Below are 27681 nucleotides of genomic sequence, written 5' to 3'. Positions count from 1 at the left end.
TGCACTACACGTGCATACACACAAATACACACACACGCATGCGCCTACCCCAGCTCAGCTCCATGCCCACAGGCAGGACAGACCTAAACTTAGAAAACACATGATCTGCCTCACTGGAAACACCTCCCCACTCCGTCCCACCTCACAGATGTAGCAGCACTCTCAGTCCCCAGGAGAAACAGAGCTCATACTTGGGCGGCAGTGGTCCCCACTGCACTTTGAACACTAGGACAAACACAGGATGTCAGCCAGAAGCCGAACATCAGCCACACTGACAACCCCTGAACATCGGGAGGATGCAAGGCTTGCATGGGAGAGGAGGTGAGGCAGCATGCCCTCCTGTTCCACACAGGAGCCTGAAGACCAGTCAGTCCCTTTTGCAGGGGTTTCTCTAATTGAATATGGCCTCTATTTGTCCACTATTCTTTGCTGTTTTATAAAAATTCTCACTTCTTCTTCCTCCTGTCATAATCCACACATATGCATAGTCTCAGAAGGACATAACATGCTCATGTGGCATCACGCGCACAACACATGTGAGACAGCGTGAATGAGGTGCATGCTATGAGTACTGGACAAAGTCAGACGGCGGCTCACGATTGTGTTTGCTGAGAGCAAACTGGCAAATACCTTCGTTAGAATCCTGTTACCTGGGAATTACGAAAAAAAAAAGTTTCCCTTCAAACGGGACATGACGTCTACAGCAAAGGCACCAGCAGCATGAGCCCCTGAAGGGTCATGCCCCCACTTAGCCCGTCTCCTGGCAGGGATGCCCATGCAACCTCGGTGAATCTCTGTGACAAACAATCTCTCCCATGACATAAGTGCAAACAGACCCTGGTGCCTGGCCTTCCTGATTGTCCGTCTCTGCTTCTACTGTGACCTAGAACATACGACTGTGTCCCACACACACACTTGGAAACTTCAACCCCACATGGCTTCTTGTCTACAGCATGCATTGATCCATGTCACACAACCCTCTGGTCCTGGCCTTCCCTCTGCTCCCCACTGTGCACACATGCCTGCACATACATGTCCACATGCACTCACACATGGACCCCTTGGTGACATGGCTTCTCCTTTTACACACATTTGGCTAGCTGCAGGTAGGATCCTGTCCCCCATCCTATGCCATTCAGTGTACAAGTGCACACACACACACCAGCATGCACACGTGTGCATGCGCGCTTACATTCGCATACTCACCAGGGCCCCATTATGACATGGCTTCTCCTGTTTTTACATACATGGGGCCCTGCTGCTCACCCAGATTTGTCTCCCTTGTCCCCAGTTCACTCACATACACATACACATACACATACACATACACATACACATACATACACATACACAATTCAGTCACATACACGCGTATGCACACATCAGATCACCAAGGATTCACCTATTATTGCATGCCCTGGACTGTGTTATATGTCCATATCTGTCCTGCACCCCAGCCCCCAAAGCTCACACATACAAACACAAAGACATAGACACACATGCACACGCCCTCTGCACCCTCAAGCTTATGACAGCATGGCTTTTCCTAACATTGCATGCATGGGGCTATGGTGTCTGTCTAGCCTTCCTCTCCCTCGTCCAATGTACACAGCCAGTCAGAGCTGCTGAGATTCTGGGAACCCGTTGGTTTGGTCCTGCAGCTCACAGTCTGGAGGAAGGACAGTGTTTATCACATGAACCCACTGTAGTCTCCTGCTTTGCTAGAGATTAACCTTCACCCAGATAAGAAAAGCCTTGAGATCCAAATGCAGCTCTCCTAACCAGGCTTCCCAACCACACAGGACAGAGGTGGGAGGGGAGTGGCTGGTGTCCCCCAGTTCTCATCCAGAATCTCCAGAACCTCCCTCCCCTGTTCAAAGACTGCCCTCCATCCTTGGCCATGGCAAACCTGCTGGCCTGTCGTGTTCTCTTTAAGGACACTTTTTTCCTAAGCCTTCCTGTCTAATTCTTTCCAAGACTCTTAAAGTCACAGACCTCGAGAGCATTCATTACAGCAAGCTGGAACTCACAGATCATCTGGTCTACCCTCTGGCTGGTACCCCACCTGCTGCTACTTCTCTGCTGTCTCCCCCAAGCCCCACAAGGTCGCAGCTACTCTGGACAACAGACAATGGGCCAGGATGGCCTCGTGTCTCTGTGTGGGGTCTTTGGTTAATTCTCCAGGAGACAGCCTCTTTTTCCTCACCCTTGGCGCCTCTGCAAGCTAGGATATTATGTCCCTGGAAACTTTCTTTTTCTGGGGAACATCTCTAGGTTTGGTAAGTCCAGGAGACCAGAAGTTCTTTTGGTCCCTTCTGGTTTCCCCCACCTAGCCCAGAGTTAGCCTGTGTGGTAGAATACTGACTCCTTTTTTGAGGAGGGGCAACCTGACTTTCACTTCAATCAACTCTTCTCCTTTCGAGAGGCCAGAGGGAGGCCAAGGTCAACCAGCCAGGAATGGGTAGTTGTTGATGAGAAGATGGCAAAGAACCTGGGTTTCCAAATGCAAACAGGGTTTAGACAACAGCTTGCCAACCAGCAAAGTGAGAGCCATTGGCTCAAGAGCTGGTGGGGCTTCTGTGGAATCTGCTTTTCCTCTGCTGGGCTTCAAAAATCGGCTGAGTCTTTGAGCATCCTTTGTGAGAGATTGGGGGCGGGGCTCTCTCTTCTGGCCAGAAAGTGGGGAAGAATTTTAGTGACCACTCCCCCACTTATATTCCTAGAGACCTCCCAGAGGAGTGGGAGCCACTGGGTCATGGTCCATAAGAATCCAAAATGGCGGCCTCTATTTGTGCGTTCTCTTCTCTGCCATACCCCAAACTCCTCTTTCCCTTGTGTGGCTCTGTCTTCAATGCTGCCAAAACAGGGGCTGCCAGGGGTGGGACCAAGTCCAGAAGATCATGACCACGTGAACAGCCCAAAAGGGATGACGTCTTCCTTCTGCCCAGGCATATAGGAGGGGGATCCCCCACCATGAGCTCCCATTGGCAGCCATGCTAGAAGCCATCCGTAAGGCGCCGAAGGCTTGTGTCTCTGGACTCATGGTCAAGTTCTAAGAGGCCTGGGCTCTTGGGGAAGGAATGGCAATATAAGAGCTGTCTTCCGTTTTCTGTGGCCTCTGTAGGGCTGTGGCAGAAGCTTCTGACTCTGGAGGAGAGTTGAGGGGCGGGTGAGTTTGGCCTGAGAGAGGCATGTGCTTCCTTTGGCCTTGGCTATCTCGGCTGGCAGCTTTAGAAACCCACAGAAGAACTGAGGAGGATGAAGCCCAAGCAGCTGGCCTGAGAGCCTGCTGGCTTCCTGGCAGGTAAGGGCAGGTGGCAGCTCTGGTCCCCAAGCCCAGTGTGGGGATAGGGGACGTTCCTTCCAATCTCCTTTGCTTTTTTCTGCCCAGCCCCCAGGCCTGCGGTCCCCACCCCAGCTGTGCCTAGGGGAACACAGGGGCTAAGGATGTGCTGCAAGCCATGCTGTCCTTGCCGGGAAGCCGGCGGTCATTGAATGTGTGCATGTTGATGACGGCGTCAGTCTTGACCATCATGGGAGGCTGCGGCTTGTGCTTGACTCGACGCTGGCAGGTAAGGGAGAAACGGATCTCATCGGCCACAGTGCTGCAGAAGGAACGCTGAAAGAGCATGGAGAAGAGGGGTCAGAAAAGGGGCACAGAGTGATGCCCGGTCCTGCAATCCCAGCCAGCTCCTTCCCTTTCTCCCAGAGTCTATGCTAAGGCTGCCTGTCTTTCTCACACCTTCACCCCACCCACCCCTCTGCCACCTGCAGGATGATCAGTTTGTGCAGCAGTCTACAACACCTGACATTCTTGTTTGGATACTCAGGTAGCTGTGGCAGGCATCATCAAATTAACCTCATTTATAGCTGAGCAAATGAGGCTCTGATTGGCATATGCATTAAGGTCTGAGGAGCTCTGGTTTACCCGGGCCATTTTCTTCACTAGACTTGGAGAAAGGAACCAGCCAGTTTCATCCCCATGAGCCCACCCCCTGAGCTCTGACCAAAGCACTAGCTTTGGCTCAGGGTCAGGACTCAAGACACATTTGACAAATATATGGACAAACTTTCTCCCGGAAGGGCTTCCAACTAAGGGAAAGAATCAGCATCTTCCCACTTAGGGAAGTCCAGCACGTGTTTCTCAAGGTGGGAAACTGGGAGGCAGGTCTCTGTAGGGCTGGTGGGTGGCAGTGACCTCCTTCTGGCCTGGGTCCCTGCACCCAGCCAAGAGGGACCGCAGGAGTGCAGCATTTCCCGCAGGTATCTGATGATGGTGGCTTTCAGAGGTTGTCCTGCAGCTTGTACGGAAGGCAGTGGGGGCTGCTGATACCTCAACTTACCCAGTGAGACCAGGGCACTAGCACCAGGACCACTTGTATGCAGGGGTCAATTCTGGCTCTGCCTCCTACCAGCTGTGATCCCTCCAGGCTTCCCTTTCCTCACCTACTACATACAGAACGCCATCCCTCCTCACCTCCTCCTCTTCATTCCTCAAATACTTAATGTGACCCTACTATGTGCCAGGCACTGTTCCAGGTGTTAGGCACAGAGCAGTGAAGAAGACCGATAAGGTCACAGCCCACTCAGGGAGCTAATGATGGGATGGAACAGATAATAAACATGTGAACAAATAAATAATTTCAGACAGTAATAGCCATTAGGAAGAGAATCCAGCAGTGAAATGGGACAGAGAACGGGTGGGAACGGGAGCAGTTGGTAAGGAAGGCTACTTGAGGAAGTAACATTGGAGCTGAAATAAGAACGACCAGGAGATGTCAAGAACACACGCTCTAGGGAAGGAGCATTCTAGGAGCAGCACGTGCAAAGGGCCCGAGGCAGGAATGTGCTTGGTGTGTTCAGGACTGAAGAGGAGGCCAGTGTGTGTGGAGCAGAGTAGGGGAGGAGAGGGAGAGAAGAAGGTGGACAGAGAAGTGAGTAGATGGAGACTTCAGGCTTTTTGGTGGAAGCAGGAGCTCCTTTTAACTGCAATGAGAATTTCCAGAGAATCTGGTGTTGTTCTTTTTTGATGTATCATAATTTTGTATCAACAGAGAACCATTCTCTGTTGGTTAGAGATTTAGGTGTTTACCCCTCCCTCCCATCTTTTATTGTTATAATTTACACTTTAGCAAATTTCCCTGTAAATAAAACTGCACCCATCTTTGACCACTTACACAGGGTTCATTTCTAAGAGTGGAAATTGACTGGCCAAATGTATGGATACTGTGGAAGACTCGGAACACGCCGTGAAGTTGCATTCCAGAAAAGCAGCTGCACAGGCTCCCCTCAGCAATGCTGGACAGTGTCCCCTCCCTTACACCCTTGCAAATTCCAACATCCAGTATTATCTATCCCCCTCCTCTTTGTTGACGAGGGCTTGCTGATTATAGAGGATTCCATTTCGTCTTTTATGGATATGTAAGTTGCTTGTTTATAACGCGCCCCTCTATATATGATTTAACTGCAATCTCCTTGAACTTCTCCGTGAGTTGTGCTTCCCCCAGCCCAACGACCCTCAACTCAGACACACAGTTAAATCACCCTGCAGGCTTTCCTAAAAGCACAATGCCGGTTCCACCACAGACCAATTAAAACAGCCTCTGGGAGTGAGGCCAGGGCATTAGCACTTGAAAACTTTCTCCCTGTGATTCTAATTTGCGACTGGGATCCAGAACTACTGTCCAACCAGGTTTGAATTAATCAGAAGGTTTGAGCCTCGTTCTACTGTCTATATGATTGGGCCAACCCTGTTAACTTTTCTTTTTTAAACTTTTGATTATGGAAATTTCCAAATATATGCAAAGGTAGATAGAGAGAGCCGTATAATGAACCCCTATGCAACCAACGCCCGCCTTCCACAATTACCCTGGAGGGTTTTATGCAGGAAAATGATATGGTTTGAATTAAGTTTTAAACAAGGCGCTGGCTGCTGTGTGAATTGTGGATGGTGTTGGGGAAGCTTGGAGGCTGGAAGGTCAGTTTGAAGGCTGTGGCATAATTCAGCAGGATGTGATGGGGCTTGGCCTAGGGGGCACATCCTAGTGATGGAAAAACATGTTAGGTCAGGACGGAGGTAGAGGGTGGGGCTTGCTGACAGACTGGATGCAGGGTGGGCTGTTAGGAGGCTGAGATGAGACACCACTGCGTGCCTGGCACATAGAGGGGTGAAATCGGCACAAACCTCCTTCCCTGTCCTGTGTAGACCCCACGCTCTGAGGCTTACCTGCTCTCTCTCTGCTGTTTTGCGGAGCTTGTACACAAACTCGCCCACGGCCACCAGCACAGAGAGGACCAGCCCGGCGGCCAGGACAATGAAGATACCCCCGATCTTCTGGACCCCCAGGGCGCTGGCCTCTTTGTTTTCCTCCTCAGGACACCCGCTGCCCCGCCACCATTTCTCCTTCATGATGTGCAGCTTGTCCTCCTCCTGAAGCTGCAGGATGGCGATGGTGATCTTGTCCCGGTATGGGGAGCCTGGGCAGGGACAAGGGACCTCTGGCCGTCAGTGGCGAGTAGCCCATGCCGTGTTTGGCCCTGCCAACACCTTGTTCAGGCCACCATCACCAGCCCTCTGGATCAGCTCATAAAAGCAGGGGCCCTATCCCTGTGGGTCTCCCCTTTAAATGAACACATGGTATCTGGGTGGGTGGAAATGTCCCGTTTTGGCAAGTGGTCGAGCCCGTTGTGAATCAGTCCCTATGGGCTTCCCGAAGGCCCAGTGCCCCTTAGCTGCATCAGCAGGAGTGGGAGAGGGAAGGCAGGAATAGCCTCTGGGAACTGCCCCCGAACCTTGCGTCTGTCCCAGCTCTCATTGCTCAGACCAGGGCCACCCTCACAAGGCATGCGGCTCCGTCCCTCTGCTTCTGGGCTAAGAAAATGTCCCCTTAATCAGCCCCATGGAATGAGCTGCGAGAGGGAGCGTGAGTGGACCTGGGGGTGGAGCCCACCCTGTGCCCACAGCCCTGCCCCTCCCGCCCACAGCTCCTTGCTCACCCATGGGCGTGCCAATGCCGTAGCCCTTGGAGTCGATGAGGCCCCCGATCTGGGTGAGGTTGCAGTTCCTCTGCGTGACGTACTCGATGGTCGTGGACTCCATGAGCAGCGCGTAGTCTGCTGTCAGGGCCCTCTGGATGCCCTCCTCGTTGTTCTTCACCAGCGCCGAGGGCTTGCTGCTCATGAACGCCCACATCTTCTCGAAGGTGGAGATCTTGGATTTCTGGGCAGCGAGGGAAGAGGTGATGCACACACCGTTACTGGGCGCATCAGGGACCAAGCACCACACACCCTGCTTAACACACGGCGGGGCCTCAAACTCTGTCTACGATCTTCAGAGAAAGGGAGTGCTACACAGTGCTCACAGGTAGAAACTGAGGCCCTGGGAGCAAAGGCCCCCAAACACACAGCTGGCCAGTGACAAAGAGGACATGCAGACTCAGGCCTGCTTCCTGGAAACCCTGGCCATGGCATGAGTTTTTTGAGGCACAGTCTCGCTTTGTCACCCAGGCCGGAGTGCAGCGGCACAATCTCGGCTCACTGCAACCTCCACCTCCTGGATTCAAGAGATTTTCCTGTCTCAGTCTCCCGAGTAGCTGGGACTATAGGCGTTTGCTACCACACCCGGATAATTTTTTATTTTCTTTTTTTTTAGTAGAGACAGGTTTTCACCATGTTGGCCAGGCTGATCTCGAACTTCTGACCTCAGATGATCCGCCTGCCTTGGCCTCCCCTGCCCTGGCTGATCCCAGGGGAACAGGTGGCTCTGCAGGCCCCACTGAGCCCAGCTGGTTCCAAGTCTAGCTGTGCCTGTCTGACTTTTTATACATGTATTTTCTTTCTCTAAAGTTTATGAAAAGTTAGCATGTTCAGGCTTTGTTCTAAGAGCTTTACCTGCATTAACTCGTTGATTCTTCACAGCGATCACAGGAGGCGGGCACCATCATGAGCCCCACTTGACAGATAAAAAGATCGAGGCACAGCTAAGTCACTTGCCTAAGTTTACCCAGGCACGAAGTAGAAACGCCAGGCTTCAGACTCAGGCCATCTGGCTCCAGAGTCCATGCCCCTAACCCTTCAGCGGCCCACTCACAGAAACCACTATGAAGGTGGAGGGGGAGAGACCGCTGCCCATCAGGGCAAAGATGAGTGGGTCCCAGGTCTCCCCTTTCACTTCATCCAAAGGAGGCCTCTTCTATGTCCTATTTCAGGGGAAGATTTTGCCTGAAACATGTTCCACTTCATTACTGTGAGGAAGGAGCAGGGTGAGAATTGCGGAGGGGGAGAAAAGTAGGGGGAGTCGGAGGGGGTGGTCTGCAAGCCCCCTTCAGCTGCACCAGAGCCCAGGGCTGTAGAGTCCTGGGCTGGACACGGTTGCATGGACAGAACCAGAATCCCTAAGACTGGGTTCAGTGGGTGGGAAGCTATGCCTGCTCTGGGGAGACGCAGAGAGGTCACTGGGGCCAGGAGGGAGGAGAGCAATGTCTGAGTGTCCCTTGCTGCCTGGGAGACTGTGCAGATCAGGGTGGACGGCACTCATGAGATTTCTTGAGAACTTAGTGCTTTGCCAACTGCCTGCTCCCAGCAGGGATCCGCCTTGCCCTGGCTGATCTCAGGGGAACAGGTGGCTCTGTAGGCCCCACTGAGCCCAGCTGGTTCCAAGTCTAGCTGTGCCTGTCTGTGATGTCAGCCTGTCTGACTGGCACCAGGCCCAGCTCCAGTGTGCCTGATGGCATGGGTGCACTTGAACACGCTGGCGCAGGGCTGGGGCATGGGCAGGAGGATGGGGAAGAAACCGAGTGCCAGTGACGCCTCCTTTGGGCACAGGGCTGCGGGCACCTTCACAGATAAGCAGCCACTCCCTTACCCACAAATTTACCTTCCCCAAAGCCAAAGGCATGAAAGGGCCCAGATGCCTGCAGCTCTCACTGGCCTCTCCCAGCCCCTCCTGGTCCTCAGCCTGCCCTTCTTTCAGCCATTGCTACTCTCCAGCTACTCCAGCTCCGCAGGACTCCCTTACCTCTGCAATCCGTGCCTCCAAGCCTTTTGTGCTCTCTGTTCTCCCACCTCCCCAGCTATTCTTCCACCTCAGTGCTTCCTGTGACCCAGGCTGTGCCCCACTCAATAATCTTGCCCTTAAAAATCTTCCTGATGTTCAGTTTTTCCACCTCCCCAGATATTTATTTTCTAGAAAATTTCTGATCAGCAGATTCTCCCACTTCCAACTTCTTTTACTTTCTCTGTTCCATTCTCACTCTGCTATGCCACCTCCCTAGATTCTCCTGTTGTAGAAAGCTTCTAGATGACTCCTAGTGATCCCCATCTCTGGCATTCACATCTTTGTGTAACCCCCTCTTCTTGAATGTGACTCACTTTTAACTCCCCACAAAAGTGATGGGATGTCATGTCCAAAATTAGGTTACAAGAGACTGTGACTGGTACTCTGTCTGGCTCATCTCACTCTGATGGAAGCTGGCTGCCATGTTATGAGTTGCCCTATGGAGAGGTTCCCAGGGCAAGAAACAGAGGGAAGCCTCTGGCCAGCTATCACTGAAAAATGGAAGCCCTTAGTTCAATCACCTGGGGGGAGCCAAGTTCTGCCAACAAGCATGCAGTGAGCTTGGAAAACATGGCTTGCAATTACTGCAGCAGTAGCCAACACCTTGTCTGCAGCCCCACGAGGGACCCTGAGCCAGAGGACGCAGCAAAACTGCCTGGATCCCTGACCCACAAGCTGTGAGAAAGCAAATGTTGTTTTAAGACATGAAATTTCAGGTAATTTGGTATGCAGCAATAGATAACTTATATACCTCTTAACCACATACTCACATAAGCGACTCCTGTTCTCAATGTAGTTGTTTTTTCAGATAATCATCAATTCCAGCTATTCCTCTAATCAAATTATCCTAGTCCAGTCATCCCTGCTTTGCCAGATATACATGTTCCCAGGATGGTAGCATCCTGGTTATTGGAACCTAAATACTTTTCTCCCTCTAGTGATTGCAGCTCTTCAGCTCCTTTCCATCCTTGTCTCTTCTGCTTTCCCAATTCTCCTTCTTCTACTAGAGGTGGGAACCAAAGACAGATGAAGCAATCAGACCTCCTAATGCATCTGTCCATTTAACCTATCTTTCCATCCATCCACCCATCCATCCACCCATCCACTCATCCATCCATCCATTCACCCATCCATTCATACACCCATTCATCCATCCACCCATCCATCCATCCATTCATCCATCCATCCATCCATCCATCCATTCATCCACCCATTCATCCATCCATCCATCCATCCATCCATCCATCCATCCATTCATCCAGCCATTCATCCACCCACCCATCCATCTATCCGTCCATCCATCCATCCATCCATCCATCCATTCATCCATCCATTCATCCAACCAACCATCCATCCATCCATCCATCCATCCATCCATCCAACCACTCACCCACCCATCCACTAACATTATCTGATCATGCTATCACCCACACACCATCTACACACTAGTTCATTCAACTAATCTGAGTATCTACCTGTTACTTATCTATCCATCCACTTATCCATCTATCCAACCATCTATCTATCCACCCATCCATCTGTCCTCTTACCTACCTATCCATCCCCCAACCGTCCATCCCTTTCTCCTCCTCACCCATCTTACCCACTCACTTTTTCATGTCACCTACTCTGCCAGTCATCCATCCAAAAAATTACAAGTCCTGAGAAAAGTAACTTGACAATGAATCACTCAGGAAGCCCCGCCCACTCCCTCTGTCTGAGAATGGGATAAGAACTTCTCTTTCTCTAAACTCCTCCTTATATCCTCTCCATACTCCAACACTTTATTCCTCCTATACACAGGCCCGCCTGACACCAAACCATATGCTTTTTCCGTAACACAACACCATAGATGAAGATGGGAGGTGAAAACAAGGCATGAAACTGGCTGTGACGTTGATTCTAAGAGGTTCCTGGCTCTGGAGCCTCCTGGCTCCAGTACCATCTAATTTATTACCTCCATCACCTTTAGGGAGATGGGTCTGAAATCTGCTTTCCTAGAATCGTCCCCCACTGTCCTTGTCTTCTGTCTTGGGGCCCCCATTCTCAACTCCATCTGCTCATGGTCTCTGCTTTCCCTAAGTTCTGTCCTTTTGTCCTTGAGTAGTTCAGTGATTCTGGGACACAACCCTGAAAAGTTTCCTTCTGGCACGTCTAAGCAGGGATAGATAAAACCAGGGCCCTTCATAGACTCTGAGATCCTTCTCTCCCATCTCTGGCCTGAGTTCCCATCACTGGCCTGAGCTATTGTCCCCAACCCAGGGAACGAAGTCCCACATACCAAGCTCCTGTGTCATCTTGCCTGTCCCAGCCCTGGTGGGAACCTTAATAGGGATTGTTTGAGGGCTACTCACCGAAATCAATTAATGGAATCATCTGGAACAACCAAAACAGGGCGGTGTGCCAGAACAGAGATGCTTTTTTTATCAGCAAAATTGGCAAGAAAGTAAATTTCAGGCTCACGACTTTCAATTCCAGCCTCCTCAAAGCAGCAAATTGATTTTCCCTGACTGAAGATACTTAATCTTGAGAATTTAACATTTCTGTACAAGAGAATGTATATAAGTCTATATATATATATATTGCAATTCCAAAGGGAGCTGAATTTCAGGGAATGTGTGGAGAGAGGCAGTAGCAATGGGACTACATACAAGACCTTGGGTGTTTTCCATACTGAAAAGGAGACCTTTTTCTATATTGATTGGCTTTCTTATCTCTGGGTGTGGAGTCTTTGGCCTCACTGGATAATGGACTTGAGCAGTTACTCATTTCTTTTTGGTCATTTTCTGTGGGGACAAAATCCTCTTTGAGTCCACTACCTCTGCCCGCTGTTACAGGCTCCCTGATAAGAACAGACTAGCTCACCCCATCCCAGCAGCATCCCCTGATGGCTGGACATGCCTGAGGCTTGCTTGAGGGGGGCTGCAGGCTGGGGTGGAGGTAGTGAGAGGGGTCAGCTCCACTGAACTCTGGTGGTGTCACACCAGCCTGGGCTCAAATGCCAGCTCCTTCTGTGACCACAGGCAAGCAACGTCACCTCTCTGAGCCTCACTTTCCATATCTGTGAAACAGGTGTTGTAAGACTATCTGCTTCTTAGGGTTATTGTGAACATTCAGCAAGAAAAGGTGTGTGAAGTCTTTAACACAGAGCCTGCTCCTAAGGTTCCGCTTAATCTTGAGAATTTAACATTTCTGTATAAGAGAATGTATCTAAGTCTATATATACATGTATAAGTAGACTCACGGACTCTCAGATCCCTCTCTCCCATCTCTGGAAGTTCCCATCACAGGCCTGCGTTCCCATCACTGGCCTGAGCTATTGTCCCCACCCCAGGGAATGAAGTTCCATATACCTACAGCTCCTGTGTCATCTTGCCTGTCCCAGCCCTGGTGGGGACCTTAATAAGGATTGCTTCAGGGCTAGTCACCCAAATCAATTAATGGAATCATCTGGAACAACCAATACAGGGTGGCGTGCTGGCCCGAGTTACTCTTTCCCTTTAAGTCTTCTTAATTCTCCAGAAGGCCCAGTTTTCTCACCTCGAAACTGGGGATTTCTCTATAGTGCTGAGTTGCTATGGCACTTAAAGAGGCAGAAACTCAAATGCTGACAGGGGCCAGGCAGGTATTGAAATAACTAAAGAAGCCTGGGTGGGAGTCTGTAAACTGGAGATAAACATTGCCTCTCAGCTCCTGAGAACTGCTGCAACTGATGTTTTTTTTTTTTTTTTAAATACATATATAAATAAGCGATGTGTGGTCCCTCCAAATCATGTGTATAGGCTGCACAGACAGACCTGTGTGTCACCAGTTTGCAACAATAAACAATAAAAAGTTAGCCTTCGCTGCATGCCTACTTTGTGCCAGGTAATGCTGTGAGCTGAATACATGAATTCTCCCATTTAATCATCTCAATAACTCCATAAGGTGGGTGCCCATTAGCTGGTCACCTCCAGTGTGCTCCGGTTAAGTAATCTACCCCAGGAGGGAATTTTGGGACAAGAGGAAAGGGTTCAGCCTGCTTCCCTGGCTTTTGTTTAGCCCACTGGAGGGCTGTGTGGCAGAGAAAGCCTTAGACCTAAGTGCTCCTGTACGCCGGGTTCTGGGCTAACCACTGTACAAACAGGAGCTCCCGAACCCTCTTGCTAATTGCTGCATGGTGAAAATAAGTATCCAAATGGAATACTTCCACCAAATGGAAGCCCAGAGACATGAAGTGACTTGCCTAAGGGTCACCAGCAGAGACATCACCCCAGACTCAAATCCTGGTCTGTCTGACTTAAAACTGATATAACTTGATGCCAACAGGCAAAGCCACACTGAATTCTGCCTGGGAGTTACATTTTGATCCCCCTACCTGCTTCTGCGTGAAGGCAGGGCTAAGGCTGTATGTGAGAGAGGCCAGCAGATAGGTCAGGAGGAGTTGGAAGCTGAGATTGGGAGCGTCTTCCTAGACCCTCCAGCTCAGGGAAGGGTCTGTCATATACCTGGTGGCAGCCTGTGGGCCGATGACCTCTGAGAGCATGCCTAGGTCAGATGCAAGGGGGAGGGCCCGACAATGCACAGAGACCCAGGGAACCTGGCATTCTCACCCCTCCGCCCCACTCCCACGCCTTTCCTAAGCCGCTTTCCCTCTCACCTGGTATATGCTCCCCCACCCCCAGCACTGAGAAAGGTCTAAGTGCTTGGAGAAGCTGTCTTCCGACGTCCTCTTTCTTCAAAGCTGTGCGGCCCTCCCTGCAAAGAACACTCTTTCCCAACGTTCTCCTTTACATTTTGCCTACATATTTTTACAGCCAAACAGTGCTTTCAAAGGCCTCCTTTTTCATCTCCTAATTAATTTTTATCTTCCAAGGCGGAGGGAGGACAACACAGGAGACGCTGTTTGTGATGTCTGCTGCTCCCTGACAACTCTTCAAATGAAATTTCCTTTGGAATGATGGGGCTGCAGGGTGGGGGCGACGGATCGAGGGCCCCCAGAGAGCCCGGCGTCCCGCTTCCTGCTGTTGCCATCTTTGGACAGAAACAGGTTCCCTCCCTTGTGAATTCTACTCTCAGTCAGGGTGTTCTTTAAGACAGTGCGCAGCCTAACCAGGACCATACTAACCACAGAAATCAAGTTCATCCGTCCTGTACTTCGGGCCTTTGAGACAGGCTACCCGCTCGGTTCCTGTCCTTGACCTTGTCTCCCGGATTTGTGCCACTTGGCTGCCGCCATCTTTAAATCCCATCCTTTCATTCAACAACGGCATCCACTCAACACGTATTATTAGAGCAACTATGACGTGCCAGGACTGTGCAGGGCTGGGTATGTGGTCAACTGACTGTGGCTTCACTTTTCCCCAGCTGCCTCCTGAGAACTGTGGCTGGGCCCTTAGAGAAGCCATATGAACGCAGCTACCAAGAGCATAGGCACTAGAGCTGGACTGCTTGGGTGCAAATCCCAGCTCTGCATTTCTCTAGCTGTGGGACATTAGGCAAGTCAGTTAGCCTCTCTGGGCCTTCCTTTTATCATGTGTCAAATGGAGACGACACATGATGTCATCCAAGGCTTTCAGGGCTGTTGCGGAGGATGTTATAAGTGAATACAGGTAAAGTGCTTGGAATGGTGCCTGGTACAAAATAAATGTTCATTTAGCGTTACTGTTATTGTTGACTCTGCCAATGTCTCCTAGATATCTGATAGCTCCTCCTGGACCTGCCTCCTGTTCAACAGTGGTGCAGCCTTGCCATATACCCTCTTAGGCAGGGGAGGACCACCTCTCCAGGAGAAGACCCTGGAGTGAATGTGGGAGAGGCACTGGGTGTGAAGACAGAATGTCTGACCCTGTACTCGGCTCCACCAGTGATCTGCTGTGTGATGATGGGCAGGGCCTGTTTCTCTAGGTTAATCTCAGGTCTCCTTCCAGCTCTAACCTGCAAACATTCTGTGCTAATCATGAGGCTATCGCCTGGCTGGGGGGAAGGTCTAACTAGGAAGTCCAACTACAGAGGGCAGGGGTTGGGAAGGCAGGGGATCGGTTCGTCCAGGGACCTTTAGGGTGGATGTAGTGCTTCTAGTTCATCTGATGAGGGGGGTGGTTACTGTATCTACATTTAGGCTCCTCTCCCGGAAGTAACAGTCCCATTACTGCTGCTGATGACAGGGAGCCTGGGCCAAGGAGAGCTTCACTAGAATTAAGGCAGGAGACAATGTGGCCAGGCATAAAGAGGAATTAATTGACCATCGGGAGAGCAAGAAAGTGGATTTGGTGATGCAGGGGGTGTGCAGCTGTTGTTTCTGACCCACAGACCTCTGTAAACATGAGCCCATGAGCCCTGGCATCCCAGCTAGGTGACAGCATTTGTGTCTCTCCTCTGCCCTCCTTGCTGTGCCATGTGCAGAGAAGGTGGGTGAGGGCACAGGAGGGTGTGGGAGGTGCTGCTTGATGCTGGGGGCAGGAGCTCGGTGGGGAGCTGGGACTAGGCTCTTGGAAGCCAATCTGAGCATCTTAGCATGGAGGGAGGCAAGGACATCCAATCAGCGGCAATGAGCCTGCAGCAGGCTTATTTATGCTGTTTCCCTTTGATCGGGAGCCCTGCTTAGAGATGGGCTCATGTGTTATGCATGAGAGGTGCTCTGGCACAGTCAAAGGGCTGGGCCATAGCCTGGGGATGGCACGAGCAGGCAGACTTGTGTGCACACACATACACACACATGTAGACATACATACATACACAGTACATTATACACACAAACACAGACGTATACATATGCATGCATGGACTATTATATACAAACACAGCCCCGCCACACACAGAAACACATATGCATGCATGGGCCATTATACACAAACACAGCCCCGCCACACACACAGACACATATGCATGCATAGGCCATTATACACAAACACAGCCCCGCCACACACACAGACACATATGCATACATGGGCCATTATACACAAACACAGCCCGCCACACACAGAGACACATATGCATGCATGCGCCATAATACACAAACACAGCCCTGCCACACACACAGACACATATGCATGCATGGGCCATTATACACAAACACAGCCCTGCCACACACACAGACACATATGCATGCATGGGCCATTATACACAAACACAGTCCGCCACACACAGAGACACATATGCATGCATGGGCCATTATACACAAACACAGCCCTGCCACACACACAGACACATATGCATGCATGGGCCATTATACACACACACACACACACACACACACACATACACACACACAGATTCATGTATGCATAGGCCATTACACAAGCATACACACACAAAGGCTAGTATACACACATACAAACACACATGCCAGCACTGGCCATTACACACACAGGTCCATCTGCCCTCCACGTATCTAGGCACACCCATGAGGATATTCAAGCAGACAGACACATGTATTTTCTCTGCACACATACACATGTAGACCCTCTGGTATATACTTGTACACATTCATAAGCAGGTGTCCAGATCACAGAGATGCATCACACATATGTTCAAGCACACATATACATAGATGCAGACACATGTCCCAGCAGAAATCCACATATGTCCCCACACAGGCAAAGTTGTGCACAGCCACACGTGTGCACACATACACACACATTCCCACATATCCTATACTGCTACATGCACATGTGAAGCCATGCATGTATACACATCCTCACCTACTCACTCACAGACAGAAACACGGAGTCCCATGATAACGCTGTTATCTTCCCCTCACTTTAAATCCACGGTAGTGATCTCTTAGGCAAGTCAACCAACATCTGTCTTAGCAACATCCAAGAGGGTTGGATGTTGCTCCTTTCCTCACTCACTGTCTCTTCACTATAAAGGTGCTTTCAATGACATGGTGGGGTCTGGGCGGCAGGGAGAGGAGAGAGTGCTGGGGGGCTGCAGTGCCCAGTAGGTAGAAGTCTTTCCTACCCAATCCCTTCCTTCTCTCTTCACTGAGGCCCCACTGAAGGCTCCACCTACCACTCAGAGGCTTAGCCTAGGAGGAGGCAGGGGTGGGCAATGGGGAATCGGAGCCCAGAGGAAAGGAAAATACCCCAGGCTTCCATTCCAGGTTGATTGAGAGCAGTTGAATAATAGAAAAACATATAAATAAGTGGGCCTGCAGCCACAGAGTTCCCAAATCCTAATCATTTCAGAGAAATAATTAGAGCAGTGATTCTCCAAGCATGAAGCCTGGGCCAGCAGCAGCAGCATCACTCTGGAACCTTTTAGAAATGTACATTCTCAGCTCCATCTAGACCTAGATGGTCTAGATGATCTAGAATCAGAAACTCAGAGTGTGGGGCCTGCAAGCTGTGTTATCACAAGTCCTCCAGGTGATCTGAATCCACACGCACGTCTAAGAACCAATGGCCTCGAAAAGGGGTTTCAAGAAGGCAGGCCTGGGTCCCTCCTGGCTCCTCCAGCTGGGAGTCCCTGGACAAACCACTTTGCTGCTCTGGGACTCAGTTTCTACACGTGCAAAGTGGAAATAATTTGAGTACCAGCCTCTCAGGGTTTGTCACGAAGGTTAAATGAGGCTCAGCATTTAGCACAGTGCATGGCCCACTGTGACATCTCAGTGGCAGTAGCTAGTGATATGGTGACTTTAATTTCTGGGAGGGCCTTTGCAGCTTCTGGTTCTTGGGGCCAGCCAGAGTCTCCTAAGCCCTCAGCTACTCCAGTAGAAGGTGGGAAACAGTAGGGCACTGAGCCAACACTTCACAGAGCAGGAGGAGCAATGAAATCATGGCCAGACACCCATTAGAGCAGTCGCTTGGGCAGGTGACAGGGACTTTATCTGCTGACACCAGCATTCCTAGAATGTAACATGCTCAGTAATGTCTGTAAACACTTGTTCATGTTCTAAGCCTCCTCCCTTCCTCTCAAGATTTGGCCCTGCTGCTGTTTCCCCAACCTCAGGCTGGCTTCCTCGAGATGGATGGCACTGAGGCCTGAAGCCAAGGGCAGGGAGCCCCCTGGCCCCAGGCCTGTGTGTCTGGGCCACTCTTCCCCTCCTTCCCGCTTCTCCAGGCTCCTCTCTCCACCCGTCTCCCTTTGATGACTTAAGGAATCATAACACATTCACATTGCTCATCTCGGGCACAGAAACTTCTAGGATTTGTTCTGAGGCCAACCCATTTGACCCACATCACCGAAGCTCCCCAAAGTCAACTAGTCCTAACAAGGCGGGGCTGAGCCCTGGGGGCTTCTGACCCATTGGCCACGTGCGATTAGGGAAGGACAGAGACTCCCTTTCCTCTTCTGCTCAGTAAAGGGTCCGGAGAGGATTAGCTCATGGTGCTGCAATAGGAGGGAGAGGGCCTCACCTTGAAGAAGGTCATGGTGGCCCCATCCTTGACAGCCCCATACTCGATTTTGGTTTGCTTGGCCAGGTCATCAGCAGAGTCAATGGGTGATTCCATGCGCTCCACAGTCAGGAAGGCAGCCAGGTTGGCCGTGTAGGAGGAGATGATGATGAGTGTGAAGAACCACCAGATGCCACCAATGATGCGTGTGGACAGGGCTTTGGGCATCAGCTCAGACCCTGGCGAAGAGAGGAGATAGGCAGTGCCGTACAGCATCCAGGCCAGCTGCTCAAGTCCCTTGGGTCAGGGATTCCTCTGATATTCTAGTGAAAGCTAAGCCCCTTTCCCAAGACCCGTGGTTCTCAAAGGTGTTGTCCCTGACCAGCAGCAACATCATCACCTGGAAACTTGATAGAAATGCACATTCTTGGGTCCCACCCCAGCACTCACTGAATTTCTGAAGGTGGGACCCAGCAATATGTTTTGAGTAAGCTCTCCAAATGATTCTGATGCAGGCTGAAATTTAAGAATCACTCTTCTAGAACAACACACACATTCACATTTCACAGGCTCATCAAAACCTCAGATGCCTAACTGTGGACCACTTATGCAGTCCCAGCTTAAGAACACCTGGGAGTCAGGACCCCAGGATTCTTGAGTGAATCCTGCTCCCAACTCTCTGTGTGGTCTTATGCCTCATACTTCCCTTCTCTGGGACTCTGCCAAACATGAAGAATTATCCTTCCTCTGTCCCAGCCTCACATAAATACTGTGGGTGCTGCAATGATATAATTTGAGAAGAAATTGCTTTGGAAATACAAATGGTATACAAATACACGATTGCTATGTGGTGCTTTGCAAGAGGGAAAAAAACCAACACTTTTTGAAGCTCTTTGCTGAAATATATCACTTTTCTTCCCCAACCTTAGGTATGGAGCTCAATTGAGACGACACCTTCTAACTGAAGTAATTAACTAGGCGGCTTTGAAGAGATTTAAATTGCAAGTGACTCCTGAACTTTCCAGAATATTTGGACCTGCAATCTGAAAGGCATCTGCTTTGATATGGATGATTATTTTTTTCTCAAAGAAGTCACTCAAAGGAGAGTTTTTCAAATACATAAGTATTTTTCTCCCTCCTAATGAAAACCACACGGAGAATACATCAGGGGCCAGTGCTTTGAATAGCAGCAGGAGGTGGAAGAAGAGAAGTTATTACTGCATTGAGGGGCTTCCAGGTCTTCCCCAACTGTCACCAAACAAAGATGATGGACAAAAAAGCAAAGTGAGGCTCCAAGACACTCATTAATAGCAAGGACACACTGAGACACTTCCCCTGGAAGCTGCCTGTCACTTCCTAGCTGCTGGAGATCACTGAGGCTCCATGTCCCCTCCTCAATCGGCCACTCCCAGCCTCCCCAGGTTGCTCCAAACCAGGTTTTGAGCTGCTCCCAGAGGGAGAGTAGCTTACTTCGGTTGCTTGATTGGTGAGTTCTGCCAGGCCCGCCAGACCTCTGCCCAAGTCCCAGCCCTGGCCTCTGCCATGGTGGAGAGGTTTCTTGCATGTGGGAAAGATTTGCTTTTTTCCTCTCCTCCTTCATTCAAGTGCCCAGCACAGAGCCTGGCATGTAGTGAGTGCCCAGGACACATTGGGATAACACCATTCACTCATTCATTGGGCATTTGCTGATGGAGGTCTACTGAGGACCAGGGTTTGTGTAGGTTACACGCAGATGACTGAGGGACAAGGATGTTTTCTCTGTCCCTTGAAGCCCCTTTCTGCCTGCCCCCTAGGTAGGTCCCTCGGTGAGACTCTAAAAGGCAGAGACTTGTCTGCACTCCCTAAGGTAAGAGGCTCTGGACATGGGACTCCACTGGCAGAGGCAATCAGCACATGGCTTGTGGCCAGCAGGACTGAGGCGTGGTGTCCTCCTCGGGGGTCTCTCCTGGCTGGTGGTCCCTCTCCCTGTACCTGCTCTCCTGCTCCCTGCCATCTCTGCATCTCACTCCCAGCAGTTGGAACAGGTGCTCTGCTTTCTGAGACATTTGAGTAGCTGCAGATATTTCCAAATCATATTGGCCTTCCGTCCAGAGTATGTAAGAGAATTGCATCCCAACTGTCACCAAGGAGCCTCACCTTGCTTTTTTGTCCATCTTCTTTGTTCGGTGACAGTTGGGAAATTGCATCCTTTTGTGTACCTCATCTTTGATGCACTCAGGCTGAAGTCCTCAACCCAGCCATGATCCTTCCTATTCCCAGGCGCCTCACAGCCAAGCAGCCATGGAGTCCCATCCACAGCGTATTCTGAAGCTCTCTTAGTCCATTTCTGCCCTCCACTCCCAGGGCCACCACCTGGCTCAGGTCTCATCACCCCATTTCTGCAGCCTCCCTGCCTCTGGTTTCCTTCCATCCACAAGCCCAATTTGCACAGCCGGATTGTGTGGTGATGAGGCCATGGGTGGGGTCAGCCGCGGCCAGCAGGGTGCTCTACGTCCACCTCAGCTGGAGCAGGAGGCGGGGGAATGTTTCCCGCATGCCGTGAGCTGGGTGGGTTTCTTAGCTTCAGACCCTGAGCCAGCTCCAGCCAGAGTGGAGGTGGAGGTTGGGGGTCTGGGCCAAGGGCACACACCTGGGTATCCTGGGTATCTCGGTGTTTCCAACATTCTGCTGGGTCATCAGGGTCTGAGGCTGCCCCTGGAGGTGTGGGCTAGTTCTGCTGATACCAAAGAGGCTGAAGACCCCTTGGGGAAAGGAGACCCTGGACCGGGAGGCCCTGGGAGAGGATGCATACCTTGCTGCATCAGTGATCCCATTCCAAACCAGAAGCTGTTCAGCAGAGTGAAGTTATTTTCCACCACCTCGGAGCCAGGGTTGCAGGGGTGAGCATCATACCATTCATAAGGGCTGAACCTGCCATAGTAGGAGAGGGACAGTCAGCCTGGGAAGCAAGGGGCATCCACGCCCCAGCAGGTAGTGGTTTAGCAAACACGGCTGGGGCAGCAGCCTCAGCATCAATATTCTCATGGTTCTGCTGAGAGGCCGGGCAGGGGAGATCGGGCCACATTTCTTCTTATTCTTTATTGTTAGTGCCATTTGCTGGTTTAAAGGTAATTCACCAGCATCTCTTAAAATTAAAAGCGCACATGCCCTTCAGCCTCGCAATTCTGCAACTCATTATCCACCCCAGAAAAAACCCTCTTACATGGGTGTAAAGAGAAGCACATAAGGGTGTTTATCAAAGTGCAGTTTGTAATCTCAAAGAAACTGGAAACCACCAAAATGTCCTTCAACAGAGGAATGATTAAATAAACGATGCCACCACTGTACTGTGAAATATTATGTGGCCGTTAAAAGTGAACGAGATACTGGAGATGTCCCAATGGGACATATATTGTTGAAGATCTAAGCAATAAAAATATTAAAAGCAATGTAATAAAGGCAATAGAAAATAAGAACAACATGACCACACTTACATAAATAGATTCTCGAAGAAATAACTATTCAGTGCTTTATGTGTACTCATACAAAAATGCATGCTAAAGGGTCTGAAAGGGCCTCTCTATCAAAAATATCAGTGTTTACTTCTGGGGAGGGGCATCAAAATAGCAGAAGGAATTTCAGGAAGGCCTATTGCTCTATATGCATTATATAAATTTTTAAAACTAAGAACATGGTATTGAATTTTGGGTATAATAAAAAAACCTTAAAATGGAAAAAAAGCAGAAGACATGCTTTATAAAATATTCAGACAGTATAGAAGAATACAATCTGAAAGGGAATGCACTCCAACATCCTATCCCTCAGAGAGAACAATGTGTTATATAATTTTTTTAGATTTTTGTCTTTAAATATACAAATACATATATGACAGGGAAAGAAGGATTACTTCAAGTTCCCTACTGCCTTCTAAGGACGAGGAGTCCTGATTACTGAAGGGAGTTTTTGTTTACTGCGTGAGTTCCAGTTGAGGCTATCTACATTTGAAGAAGCTTGTGACATTGAGGGACCCTGGCTGGGGACATGTTCTCTAGGTTTGTGGGGGAGGTTTCAGGATGCTGAGAGGACAGACCTGGAAGGAGAGACAAGTCCACTGGAATTTCGTTTTGCTTTTTAAAATGCAATTAAGTGTGATGTTGTGACGTCTCTTTTCTGTCTCCCTTCTAGAAACTGGAATATATTATACATTGATTACCAGTGCTCATGTGGAAAGAATTTTATTTTCATGAAGCGGGAAGATCCCTCAAATAGGAAATTCCAAAGAAAGGTTTCAAACCAAGACAGGGATCTTCAAAGAAAATGCCCACAAACTGGTTAGAGGCTCTAAAATCCACAGGGAAGAGATCTGGGATCGAGAAAGCAGAGATGAGAGGCTATTGCGAGAAGGGTTTTTGGAGAGAGGCTTTGAAGGGCTGGGTGTCTGGAGTCCCCACTTTCTCCACCAAGTCGAGGGATAGGGCTTCCCAGGAGGCAGGGCAGCTTAGTGCCTGGCCCTGTAACTGAGGAGACAGACCTGGAAAGTCCGAAGGCCAGGGGTTGGGCGGATAGGTGCTCTGCCGGTGGAGCCGGGAGAGTCCCTGCTGTATGACATTGGCCTGCAGGACAAGACACCACCAGGACTCAGGACACTGGGTCCACAGTGCTTCCCTTGGACCAGATGGACCCATGCAGAAGACAGATCCAGCCCAGGCCGACCTTGACTCCCATCCTAGAAGGACAATAGGATTCCAGCAGGACAAGGTCATGGGGCACAGGCTGCTAGAGGACCGGGGCGTGAGTGGGGAGTGGGCCACCAAGGGAGGCCCTGCCAGAGGGGAGCCACGGGGAGAGTGTCCACCTCTGAACACCCTGGAAGGTGGGTAGGAGACAAACTAAAGATGATTTTTGATGAGATCTCCTGTGTCCTGCTCTTTACATGTATCGGGCACACATACACAAATATGACATACATGGTATTTTTCAATGCAAAAAAATCCCTTATCATACCACTATACTGTCCGAGAACTTGGCTTTTCATTTAATGTCACCAACCTCTTTGCAGGTCAGTTCTTCCAGATCTACCTCACGCTCTGTAACCACTCCACAAGTGTTTCTAACCATGCCTGGACTGATGGGCAATTAAGCTGTCGTCTCTTTCCAACTATATGGTGCGCTCTGCTGGAAAAGCATCCTTGGACACACCTCTGTGGGCACTGATGCCCAAAGGTGGCCTTGTACTCTGGGGCTTGGCTGCAAAGGCGTTCTAGATTTGAGAGAATGCTAAAGTATGGCTCAATGGTGATGTTTCAACAGGAGAAGTTCCGGGAGTGGAACTGCTTATCATGATAAGAATAACTGGTTCTAGAACGGGCTTCTTGGTTATCAAATGCTGTTACAGGCTGGGGTCCTCACCGCCTACTGAGAGGTGAAAGCTTGCGGGGTGTCCATTTTACAGATGCAGAGGCCACCAGGATCCTGCAGTCAGTGGTACAGAGCATCTAGGCTCTAACCCTCCTCGGCCACAGGAGAAAATAGGAGTGGAATAGTGGCTGGGCAAGGAAGGAAGGTGTCACCTGGAGTTAATGGTGCATCTTGGATTTGTAGCTTGTGGCTGCAAGGGCTTCTCCAATCTTAGTAAATAGGAGTTAGAAGTTGACCTGGAGATGCTCTGTCTCCACAGAGGAGACTACACTCTGTCTGCAGCTGGAGTGTGAAGGTATAGACAGGGCATCCCCTGCGGCCGAAGCTCTTGCTTTCCCGGGATACTCATCTGTGCCAGATTTGGCTGCAACATGGCTCCCAGGAGCTGGCGGAGCTGCTCACCCTCAGCCCTGTCTCCTGGGTCAGGCACTTAGGATCATCCACTGTCATGAGTGCCAACTGTCCTGCTCTTTGTGGTGAGAAAGCAGCCTCTGTGCCCTTCCTGTTTCCTCCTACCTCACCGGGCATGAAGCAGAATATCCTGGTGACAGACCTTGTGCAATGCCTGTTCCCTGATGTGGGCCAAACAGACCAGGCCAGGCAAGTGTGCAAGATGGACAGTCCTGTGCCAAGCTGGAGTTGCCCCAGAGTGGACCTGGGGACCTGCCCACCCTTCCCAGGCCCCACCTCTTGCGAGTGTGGGCAGCTGTGTTCAGATTTCCAGCAGTGGGCATGGTTGCCGGGAGTGAAGGGGAGATGGCCACATTCACCCTACAGGTATGTTGTGCTTGACCCTGCCAGTGTTATAAAAAATCAGACTGCTGGCCCACACAGAAAAACAGGGAGACATCACATAAAAGTCTCAATCTCTCTCTCAAAATCATGAGCTCTGCAACATTGGTCCTGTGTCTCTGCCTGGTACAACGTGTTGGAGCTGAGCAGTGGCTGCCCCCTTCAGCCAGGTGAGCTGTACAGGGTGCCTGAGTCCCTACCACTCCCTGCTGCCTGTCCCTACGCCTGCTTCACTCCCTTTGGCCCTGGCAGGCACTTGCATTTGTCACCGTGGATATAAAGTTAGACCGGTCTGGGTTTGAAGCCTAACACTGCCAAAGAAACACTTTCTGATTCTGGGCAATTCACTTAATCTTCCAAGCCTCAGTTTCTGCTTCTATAAACCAGGGATAATTATACCCGCCTCAAGACAGGTGTGAGTGGTGTTGTGTGGTGCTGAGTGAGGTGACAAGCGCCCTCTGATGCTCTTCCCAGTTCTGTTGCCAAAACTCTTGTCCATCTCCTCTCTTCTCAGGGCCTCCTATCATTCCAGCAGCTCTAGGAATCCCATCTTTTCTAGAAAGTCTCCCAGCCTAACCTTGGGCAAAAGGCTCTCACCTTCCCAGGCAGGAGTCAGGGTGGGAAGCAGGCGTGGCTGCCGGCAGCTGGCGAGGGGCCAGCAGTGAGACGGGGATGGGACACACATCAAAAGGGCAGAACAGATGCTGGAAAAGCCGGAGGCCGTGGGAGCCAAGAGACCGCGGGAGCTGCTGAAATCGTGGTTCGAGCTCTGTAGAGTGGCCCCTGGCTTTCAAAGCCTTGTTAGACCATTAGAGACAAGAGGTGTGATGAAGGCCTCTCGGTGGCAGGCTTGGCGGCTGCTGTGCCCACCAGGCAGTGCAGCCCCGGCAGCTCCAAGCCTCCGGCAGCACAGGGCTCGGGAAGCAGGATATTTCATGGCTCGCAGCCTTCCCTTTGGTCTCTCGAAGTGAGGGAGGAGGCAGCGGGAGGCAGCGGAAGGGAGCGAAGTAGGGGGAGGGTGGCTTTGAAAGAAGGCTCCGGAGAAAAAAAGGCAGAAAGCGCCAAGTCGTTGGATCTCAAATTCCCTCTCCAGAGAAGTCTCTCTTTGTACTTTGTTAGGATTTAGAGAAAAAAAAAGGACCAGATCAGGGGCTGGAGCTAGAGCCCCAAGGGAGAAGGCAGAAGGCCCAGCTGGAAAGGGGCAGGGAGCTGGCCCCCGCAGCCACCAACCCGGGGCAGGGGCGGACTACTGGACGGAGGTGTGGGTCGTAGATAAAAGGCCTGGTGACCCCCATGGTCAAATGCAGCAAGTGTCACTTATTGGCTGCATGACTGGCAAGTGGTGAGACTTTCCGAGCCTCCAAGGGAGGCTGGGAGAATTAAATAAGATAACGGCTGCAAAGCGCAGAGCACAGTGCTTGGCAAGCACCAGGCGTTCAGCAAACACCGGGCTAAACCTGCCCCTAGTGACCTCTTCCTACCACCCACCAGCAAGGCTGCGCTATGTCTACTTTATCTGAACAACCAAATGTGCACACATGTTGCTAGCATGGAGCCCAGACAGGGATGTGTGCATGTGTGCCACGTTTCTGCATGTGGGGATGGGTGTGGGTTAATTGGGCACTGTTCCCCCTGCTGTTGTGGCTTCGATAGACTCACCTGTCTTCCAAGTTCTAGGCCATCCGCTGGGCCACCCAGTGCCCTGGGTCTGCTGTACCAGGTGCCTGGCTCAGGTGGTACAGCTTTGGGCACCAACTTGACCTCTTCAAGCCTGCTAATGGGACCTGAGGTGCAACTGCTGCATCTCAGAGTCACAGAAACAGACCGGGGTGAGGACCACGTGATTCAAGTGCGGGGCCAGGGAGGGGCAAGGCATGGAATGTTCCCTGAGGGATACAAAGGAATCTGAGCCACGGGGAGTGGAAGAGGACTGGGCACAGTGGTGGCCTGGGCCTTGGGCCTTCTGTGCCAGGGGCTGAGGAGGTGAGGACCTGCCTGGCCCCTAAACCTTCAACCTTGGGCCCGACATCTGGCCAAGGAATTGGCTTACCTGGCGATGACGAAGAGGACACAGCTGACACCCAGGTAGGCGAGGAGCACATACATCCAGATGTCTGGGGACAGGGGATTGAGGAAGGAGAAGACGCTGGGGTTGGTGCCATTGGGCTTTCGATACAGGATGCTCACACCGAGTGTCATGAAGGGCTTGGAGAAGTCAATGGCCTTTTCTCGAACATGGGTGATGGTCAGGGGGGCCACGGCCAGATCTGCCTTCTGCAACCAGACAGAAAGAGACAGACCGACTGTGAGCAGCGTCTCAGAAGAGCGGGAGAGAGAACACCCTTGCTGGAAGAGAGATGAGGGTGGCATCAGTTGTCCAAGCCCCAGGTCACTAACCGTTCTTCTGTTTCCACATTTACTAACCCTCCTTCAGGGCCAGGTCGGGGTGCTGGGGAGACAATGATGAATTCAACTTAACCTCTGCTCTCTGAGAGCTCACGGTCTTGAAGGAGAGGGTGGTGGAGTAAACATGCAGATAATGGAACTCTATTAAAGCTGTAACCCAAGCGCTCCCCTCTCAAAAATGGTGCTTTGTCAAATAAATGCAGTTCAGTAACCTACAAACATTCAAAAATAGCTCGTGCCTTTTATTGGCGTCTTTCAAAATCACAAAGAGGACACAGAATGCACCACGACGCTTATTTAATTCGCTTTCCTCTCCCATCCACTTCTCGAATGCTTCACCACATTCTGGATTTGATATCCTAAAGGCCCTCTAAACATGGGTTGGGCAAAGGTAATACCCTCGTTGGGAGAAACCAGGCAGGCTGTCTGGGCGCGGTGGCTCATGCCTGTAACCCCAGCGCTTTGGAAGGCTGAGGCAGGAGGATCGTTTGAGCCCAGGGGTTTGAGAATGGCCTGCAAAACATAGCAAGACTCCATCTCTACAAAAAATTAAAAAGTCAGCTGGGTGCAGTGGCCTGTCGTCGCAGCTACTTGGGAGGCTGAGGTGGGAGGATTGCTTGAGGCTGGGAGGTAGAGGCTGCAGTGAGCTGTGATTGCGCCACTGCACTCAAGCCTAGGCAACAGAGTGAGATTTTGTTTTGAAAAATA

At 50.8% G+C, this 27681-nt stretch overlaps 1 protein-coding gene across 1 annotated transcript in view; it reads right to left on the bottom strand.

Moving 5' to 3' along the window:
* Positions 1 to 1368: 1368 nt before the first annotated feature.
* The window catches only part of GRIK3 (glutamate ionotropic receptor kainate type subunit 3), a 230794-nt gene continuing 204481 nt past the window's right edge, over positions 1369 to 27681 (bottom strand). The window contains exons 11-16 of the mRNA XM_017509765.2: positions 26618 to 26841; positions 21170 to 21288; positions 18400 to 18617; positions 6997 to 7219; positions 6227 to 6477; positions 1369 to 3619 (exon numbers count right to left, since the gene is read on the bottom strand). Coding sequence (XP_017365254.1) covers positions 3425 to 3619; positions 6227 to 6477; positions 6997 to 7219; positions 18400 to 18617; positions 21170 to 21288; positions 26618 to 26841 — 1230 coding nt within the window. The 3' untranslated portion in view covers positions 1369 to 3424. The remainder of the gene's footprint in view (positions 3620 to 6226; positions 6478 to 6996; positions 7220 to 18399; positions 18618 to 21169; positions 21289 to 26617; positions 26842 to 27681) is intronic.

Source organism: Cebus imitator, unplaced genomic scaffold (assembly GCF_001604975.1).
Source record: "Cebus imitator isolate Cc_AM_T3 unplaced genomic scaffold, Cebus_imitator-1.0 Scaffold420, whole genome shotgun sequence".
Classification (NCBI taxonomy): domain Eukaryota; kingdom Metazoa; phylum Chordata; class Mammalia; order Primates; family Cebidae; genus Cebus; species Cebus imitator.
This window is presented reverse-complemented; position numbering and strand designations above follow the sequence as displayed.